This window comes from Mangifera indica, chromosome 7 (assembly GCF_011075055.1).
Source record: "Mangifera indica cultivar Alphonso chromosome 7, CATAS_Mindica_2.1, whole genome shotgun sequence".
In the NCBI taxonomy this organism is placed as follows: domain Eukaryota; kingdom Viridiplantae; phylum Streptophyta; class Magnoliopsida; order Sapindales; family Anacardiaceae; genus Mangifera; species Mangifera indica.
Genome location: NC_058143.1, coordinates 12,222,415 through 12,230,992, shown reverse-complemented (window position 1 = coordinate 12,230,992; position 8,578 = coordinate 12,222,415). Strand labels below are relative to the sequence as shown.

Genomic DNA, 8,578 nt, shown 5'->3' with positions numbered 1-8,578 from the left:
CGAAATAATAATGTATATTTAATGATAAATGGGAGCTTACAGCTAAACAAAACCTTGGGTGGGAATAAGTCTTTTGACCTTAAAAATAAAACTAATATCCATTATTTAATATAAAATTAAACAAGTGATAGAATAATAAATACTTGAACATTGATCATTTGGTTATTTTAAAGAGCTTTAACATGTTCATTATAGTAGTAGTCAAGTCCCAATCATATTCAGTCAAAAATAAGAATTTTGTGATTTTTTGATTGTTTAGTAAAGAATTGTATTATAGTAATTTTATATCCTTCATATAATTTCAATATGAGATATGTTGAATTCTACTTAAGTTTGATATCAATTTATAATTTTCTATGTCCTAAGCACATTTGTCGACATATTAAATTGTATGCTTATATGTGTGTTGGAGTGTGTTTGGGCTAGGCTTGGTTGATATCCATTTTAACAATAACGGAGTCACGGAGATCCCCGCTCGGTATAAATCTTGGTTCCACTGATTGGCCTTATCTCAATTCCTTGAACAATGAGGCCACTCTTCCACCAACCTCCCTTCACCTCCAAAATACTTATTTCCAATTCATCATCCCCATGTCCTGCATTGTAAAAGTCACCTAACTCTACCTCAAGCCACTTGTCTCTTCTCTCCCTAGGATGATGGTCATCTTGCCCGATTACCACATACAAATACACATAGCGTTTTTGGCTTTCACTCTTCACAAGTCCAACACTGACCTCAACTGGTGGACTGTAAAACCCATACGACCTTTCCGTCAGCTTGAACACAAGAAAAGCTGTGTAATGTGTCCCTGGGGTCAGAATGCACGTACTAATCTTTCCACGTATCTCGAGCGTATACATTTCTATAAGCTCAGCTGCCTCCTGGAACCTGTCAAATGGTCAGTCAAATTAATCTCACCCAGAAATAGCTTGGAGTAGCTTGAAGAAAACTAAGTGTCAAGAGGAAGTGAGATACAAACCTCGCCCGGGTAAAGAAGACCATGCCCAATACCTAGGTGTATCACCCCCCACAATCATGAGTTCCCTCGCAGATATCATATAACATTTCTTCCCACTCTGCTTGTCCAAGTAAAAGGCCTATTCGATGCCAATATCAGTAATTATGCATCAATACAAAAGAAGGAAGAGTAATTTTAATATGCCCCCAATGTTTTAAGAGAAGACATTAAGCCCAAAAGGTTTGAATTGTAAGGGAAGTCTTTGAACATTTCGAAATCTTTTAGGGATCTAAATGGCACTTTCCAAACCTTATGGAGGTCATGGATACAGATTCAAACAAACTTATCTAATGAACAACTTTTTCACAGTTTCATATGTCAATCAAATAAATAAGGCCAAAAGCCTTATTCCCACCAAAGGTTTAGTATAATCCCAAACTACCCAGGCTCATATCCGATAGTTTTTTAAAATTCAAATACTTACTTATTTGTTAAATTTGAGTGTTATTGTTAATGGTAAAATTCTCATTTAAAAATTTTATTTAAATTAATATTTTGAATTACGCATAAGTTTTGAAATATTTATTTTGACCCCCTACCTCATATTTTCTAAGTTTAAAAACTGTTTTTTTTTTCCTCTTAAGTATAAATTTTAAGCTCTCATCTTTTTTTCTATTACAATCACCCTCAACTTTCTAAGACATTTCAATTTCAGCCTCAACTTTTTAAAAAATCTCATCTCTGACGACCATTCGCTGCTTCTAATTGTTGGCTCTCTCCCTCCCCGGTCACTCTTCCTCCCCTCTCTGACGAAGACAAATTGTCTTCGTTAAACAAAGATGATTGTTTTTCATGACAAAAATGACTAGTCAGATGTGTCTTCATCAAACGAAAATCGTTCATCTTCGTCTGAGATAAAGACAATTTCTAGAAGAAGAAAGGGACAGTGGTCAAGAGGGAGAGAATCGACAATAAATGATCGTCAAAGATGAGATCTAGAAACTGAAGGACAAAGAAAGGGTGAAACTAAATTTTTCTAAAAAGTTAGGGGAATGACATATATAAAAAAAAGATGTAGGTTTGCAATTAAACAAGGGAAAAAATCGGTTTTTCGACCTTAAAAATATGAGGTAGAAGATATAAATAAAAATTTTAAAATTTAAGAATAATTTTAAAATATGAATTAAAAAATAATTTTACTAATAATTTTATGCTATTAATATCAAAATTTATGTATTTAAAATTTTAAAAATTACCGAATATAAGTTTGGGTTTACATGATACCTTGGGTGGGAATAAGTCTCTTGGCCAATAAATAATTTTACAAAAACTCAAACACGGATCCCATCCCCCAAAACAAAATCAAAATCTCGTAAAACTGAATACTCGTATCCAAAATCACGAAAACAAACCTTTTTCCCACCATCAATGAGAATCGGGTGGTCACAGAGACTGAGAAAGAGCTGCTTCTTGGACGGCAAACACAACAAAGAAGGCGGAGAAGAAGACGATGACGGGCAAGGACAAGAGTTAGAAATGATAGACTGGTAGTCGGGAGGCAAGAAGCGCTCCCAAACGGCGTCGGATTCTGCAGCGGACTTGAAAAGGGAAGAAACCAAGGACAAACGGCACGCGTCACGAGGGGTGGTGCAGCAGGTGATGTCGGCTATGCAGCCTTCTGGTAATGAATTCATGGGGCCTTCTTGTTGACCGGAGTCAGTGATTGGTTGGTGGTAGTGGTAGCCATGGAAGTGCTTTATAGAGAAGAGAGAGTTAGTCAAAAGCTTAGCCCCGAAGGCTTGACGAAACTGAGAATTTTCACGGACGGCGGGCTCTATGTTCATTATAATCAAATTAATAAATCTTTTTATTACTAACAGTGTTTTATAATTAATTTAGAGGGTGGTGTAAAAAATAAATATTTTAAAATAATTATATATAAATTTATTTCTCTATTACTGTATAGTATTTGTTTTAATTAAGTATGAAAGTATATTAAAATTTCAAAATTTTATTTTTTAATTTTTAAAAATCTAAACATTTATTTATAAAAGAATTTTGGTAAAAAATATTAATTAAGATTAAGAATAAAATCATTATTTACTAAAAAATTTAAAAAATAAAAATTGTATAATATTTTTTTCTCTAAATTTAAAATTTTCACAATTTTTCTTCTTTAAAATTTGAAATTAATAATATAAAGAATGCTTAAACAAAAAAAAAAAAGTTCATCTCTTCTTCTTCTTCTTCTGTCCTCCTCCTCCTCTTCAATGTAAGCTACTTATACTTAATCTTCCCATTTTTCTTCTATTTTTAATAAAAGATTCTTAATTATTTATATACATGTTCGGTATTAATTAATAAATAAAGTAATCTCAATTGTTTGAGATTTTAGTGTGAAGTCTATAATAATATTAATGTCAGATAATTATTTTATTTAATAACTATCAATAATAAATAACTTGGAATAAATGAAAGGAAAAGTTTGCAGTTATGGCCATGTTGACCATTAGTTAAAAAGAGAAATATAAGCAAAGACCAAGAAAAAGAAAGAAAATCAAGTCTACGTATATGGATCACCGTCAAACCAACTTTGAACACGCTACCATTCAGTTGAAATTAACATCAATATTGTCTTGGCTTGGTTTGATTATGTTTTCTGTTAATCTACTTGCTAATTAAGGTTTCCAAGAGATCCAAGGAATGAGTAACGGAAGTAATATTATACGTATTTATTTTAGATATATAAATCTATACACAGCTTGGAAAAAACTAGGCGTCAAGAAGAACTGAGATACAAACCTTGCTCTGGGTAAAGAAGACCATCTCCAATACGCAGGAGTATCAACCCATGCAATTATGAGTTCCCTCATAGATTGATATCATATAACATTTCTTCCCACCCTGCTTGTCCAAGTGAAAAGCCTGTTTGATGTCAATAACAACAATTATACATCAATACAAAATAAGGAATGGTAATTTTAATGTGAGCAATGACATGTCTAGTTGGTCTTATATGATGTTTTACTAAACTCAAAACTATCTTGAGTTATTAAATTTATAATATGATATATGCACCTAATATAAAATAATTTGTCACCAAATGATAAATATAAATGTTTCATCATTAATTTAATTACTCTAATTATTTTTGGCATTATCAAATGTAATCGTAAAAATTGAGTTATCTATTCTGTTTTCATTAAAAATATTTGTAAATACTTGATAAATTATGACATGAAAATGAGATTATTTTAATACCCTAAATGCAATAATACGACTACAAAACGGCTAGTCAAAATTAATGTAGCTGCTAGTTATACAAATATATCCTAAATGCTGATTAGTAATTGCATATAAATAAAAAGTAATAAAAATAACACTATTAAAATCATTTAGTTATTTCATAATTTTTAATTTCATCAATTCATAATTCCTAACAATGCAACATTTAAGTGTAGGCCTAGAAATTCTTTTAAATATTGGTTGAACACTATATTATATCATCCATTCGAATATTTCATATTTAGTATAAGTAAAATGTTTATCTTAAGCAATAACATACCTGATTATATAACTGCGCATTTTTCGTTGATTATATGTGAAATTTGTCATATCTCCCTGAACTATTTTGATTACATACAATAGATTTATTGACTGATCGTGATCTAGTAAAGATAATTTGTTATTACTTTTTCAAGTGGCGTGGTATTAAATGAAAAAAAAAAAAAGATAACATATTGAGTTTATTCATTGTCATAGTATTCAAAACAAATTAAACTCATATAAGTGTGGATCCGTTTGTATTAAATTAAAAAAAATGATAATTGACTAATTGATAAATTAAATGGAAACAAAGCTGTTGTGCAGAATAAAAATTGATTGAGATACTTTGAGACTGATAAAGTTGAAGAAAGTTTGGATTCTATGAGGTAATGAAAAATGTTAAAGGAGGGAGGTTTTTACAAGGAATGTTAAATTGAAAAAAAAAAAAAAAAGAGAAAGAGGCCGAAAGTTGTTGGGCTAACATCCCTATGACTACATACCTTATATTAGCAGCCATTTGGGTGTGGAATGACAAGGGATCATTCTGCACCCAATTCAAATGTCTTTTTAAATTTTTTTTGGTCTGCTGCAACAACATGTTGAGCCAAGCCAACATAAGGGTCTAGTTTCCGAGCACAGGCACGATTTTGCGAAGCCATGAGCTTGGCACAATCCATAATAGTAACAGGTTATGCACTTGTGGGTCAATTTATAAAAAAGGGATTTAAACTAGGCCTTGGGCTAACTCGACCCTTTAACACCTCTAATTATACTGACCTTTTGCCACCTCTAACTATAATGGATGCGAGAATAAAGATGGAAAAAAATCTTTTCGACATACAAAAATCAATCAAAGTGTTAAGCTCATTTGTGAAGATGTCCAATTTATATAGCGAGGGAAAAAAAATTCTCCGATGAATAAAGCAACAATTGTAATTAGGAAAGCTTTAGTGTAGAAAGCCAGAGTAAATTTCAGTCAATGTCTCATGATAAGGGAAAACTATGTCAGAGTGAAACACCTCTCTAACAATTGGAGTTATCAATTTTTTAGGCAGAAGATCCTCAAGTTAGGCATACAATGCAGAGAGTTATTTTCAAGTGAATCAAATTCAAGAAGGGAAGAAAACTCTAGTAAATCGATTCAATTCTTCATAATACGCGTCACGGACTAATTTTGGCAAGCACGACATGGGTCGTCGCAACGTAACAATCGGGTGCACCACAAAATGAACGTGGGTTCAGCATGTCATTGTGTGAATGTAGGTCCAATCCCGTAGTATAATCACGGATCTAGGCAAGCAACAACATAGAGGTGCGTGTTGCACAGTAGGCCGCCTGCGTAGCAGATAGGCCAGCCAAGGGGTAGGTCTAGTCTATGGACAAATGGGCATAAGGCTCGCAACACAGTGTTGGGGAGTCTAACCCAATCATCCAGCAGCCAAGGAAGGGTTAAGGCCAGGGGGAGAGCCAGCCCAAACAGCCCAGTCCAATAGCTCAATGTGCCAGCCAGTGGGAGGCAGTCCAAGGGTCAAGGAGCCAACTTGCAGGACACAATGATGCACATGCAGAGACAAGCAACATAGGTGTAGCCATGAGTTAGCAATGTGCACAAAATGGAAGCCATGTAGCCAGGGGGCCGCCGTGGTGCAAAATGCCAGGTTATGTAGGGGTGCATGGGCAGTGGGCAGTCATGCATTGGTTGCATGACTCCTTGGTAGTTCATTTGTAATTAATGTATATTTGTATCTGAAATATCTTTGTGAGCATATAAAAAGGGCAACCTTTGTACAGGATATTCTTCAAGCATTAGTTCAAGTTAATACAACATATTTCCCGAAACTCTATTGTCCTATCCTTTGTGCATTCGAATTTACTTTCTATATTCTTGACTATTTTCTTCCGCCATTCCATTGTTAGAACTTATTTCTGCCAAGTTCAAGATAGCATATCGGGGTTTAGGCTGACTAAACCACTGAAGAGCCACTAAGTGTCGTACTAATCGACAATAGACTTTCGACTTATGACATATGATAGTCGACATGAATATAGTTGATGGCTCTTTGTCAAACTAAATTGGTTGTTCAGTACATAATACAGTTCAAATTGCTTGCAGCTCCATTGAAAGATTTATTAGAAAAGTTGCTCAAAGCAGCTTTTATGAATGGTTTAGTTGATGAGATCAAGTTTAAAGTGAGATTATTTGGGCCTAAAAACTTAGGCCAAACCATGGATTTGGCTCGGAATATTGAAAAAATTATTACTTTAGGCATTATGAGAGTCCAAAAGCCAAAAATATCCAAGGCCTCAAAATCCATTTAAACGTCAACAATTTGTGGAGTCAAGTAGTGGACCAGGTAATATTCAATCTCAATCTGGTACAAGAATGAGCTCCAATACCCAATTTAAAATTGGAGGAATAGGTTCAAATTTTATATCAGAGATAACTGAGCTACCCATAATTTTATATTAGAAACGTGAAGAGTTGAATCTGCATATCCACTAAACTGAGCAGTTTGGAGTTTTGCTTGGTGATGGAAAGAAAATTTGAAGTTCAGGAATCTATGAGGCAGTAATGGTTTCCTTTTAGAAGGTAGAAATTGTTAAATTTTCTACTCTTCCAATTGGATGGCATGGATTTAGTTCTTGGGGGTGGTGCAAGAGAATTAAAAGGTCATATACCTCAAATTTATGGTAATGAACAAAAGATGCTTCGGATGATCTAACATTGAATAAGTTAGAAGTTTTTTCTACTACTGCCTTAAAAACAACCTAGAACTCTGACCAAGCCTAGTAGATTGAGTTTGATTAAACTTTTATGGCATTGGATGAGTAAAATGAAAGTGTGGCTCCTAATTTGGCTGTTGTGCTACCAGAGTTTTCATCAATGTTGATTCCCTAATTGAACTACCCTCTTGAAGGGCGCATTATCATACAATTAGACTCTTTGAAGGGGCTCACCCACCAAATATTTAACCCTATCACTACCCTCATTTTTAGAAGACAAACGTCGAAAGAGTTGTTAAGGAGATGCTTACTACTAGTATCATGAAACCCAATGTTGGCTCCTTTACAAATCCAATATTGTTGCTAAGGAAGAATAGGGTGGGTGACAATTATGCGTCGACTATAGAACTTTAAATAACGTAATATTTATGGATAAATTTTCAATACATGCTATTAATAAATTATTGGATGAGTTAGAAAGGGCAACCATTTTTTCAAAACTAGATCTTATATCTGGTTGTCATCAGATCATAAAAAGAGACGAAAACACTAAAAAGACTTAATTTCAAACTCACGATGATCACTATGAATTTTTGGTGATGTCATTCTAACATTCGAATGCTTCAGCAAAATTTAAACCACTTCCTTCTTTTATGTTGTTGAGATACTTGATTTTACTGACTTCAAACAAGCCTTTTACATGGACAAGCAGACTAGGAAAAAATGTTATTTGTTATTTGCAACGGAACTCAAGAAAAGCAAAAGACCAACAAGGAGAACCCACACAAAATGTGACTGACAATGTGGCAATAAGAGATTAAGGGAGAGATATTTGAATTGAAGTATAAGAGAGAGATGGTCATAGATTTTGAATTATGAAAATTGTTTGACTGATTGAGGTTTAAGGGAGGCAATTGGTTCCTCAAAACACCATAGTAGCTTAATTCTTTTTGAACTTTTCTTGTACTGATTAAGCAGATGAAGATTTGTAAATTGGTGCTTCTGCTAGTCGATAAAAAGATTAGTATATTTCCATTCAATAGATTATGTCTCTGTATTGTGTTTTGGCACTATTATTGTGATTTTGCAGGTTGAGTTGTAACAAAATCAAGTATGGGGTATGATATGTACTAGAATGGATGCAAGAGTAGAGAAACTGGAGAAAGATCAATCGAAGAGTTATGTTTTTTTGTGAAAGATGTCAAAATTTATGTGGCCTGAGAACACTAGAGGAAATCTCTAGTGACCGAAGAAATGACTACAATCGAAGAAGAGGCAGTGGAGAAAGTCGTAACACCCCCTTTAGAAGTATTGTCCTCCAAAGAAAAATACTACTAAATTGAATATCA

The 8,578-nt window shown here is 33.7% G+C and overlaps 1 protein-coding gene across 1 annotated transcript; it reads right to left on the bottom strand.

The window, feature by feature from the left end:
- Positions 1 to 368: 368 nt before the first annotated feature.
- LOC123220435 (putative F-box protein PP2-B12) lies at positions 369 to 2,774 on the bottom strand. The gene is made up of 3 exons (XM_044642655.1): positions 2,372 to 2,774; positions 977 to 1,098; positions 369 to 889 (listed from the first exon to the last, which is right to left on the bottom strand). Exons 1-3 carry the CDS (start codon positions 2,651 to 2,653, stop codon positions 460 to 462), a joined length of 834 nt encoding a protein of 277 aa, XP_044498590.1. The 5' UTR covers positions 2,654 to 2,774; the 3' UTR covers positions 369 to 459.
- Between the last annotated feature and the right edge of the window lie 5,804 nt (positions 2,775 to 8,578).

What these genes read in the sequence shown, in the direction of transcription:
- LOC123220435 (XM_044642655.1), bottom strand. Translation starts at nt 2,653, where the DNA reads ATGAATTCATTACCAGAAGGCTGCATAGCCGACATCACCTGCTGCACC. An exon ending in TCATTGATGGTGGGAAAAAG is followed by an intron (nt 1,099 to 2,371) that starts GTTTGTTTTCGT and finishes GGCATCGAATAG; the next exon opens with GCCTTTTACTTGGACAAGCA. An exon ending in TCTTTACCCGGGCGAGGTTT is followed by an intron (nt 890 to 976) that starts GTATCTCACTTC and finishes ACCATTTGACAG; the next exon opens with GTTCCAGGAGGCAGCTGAGC.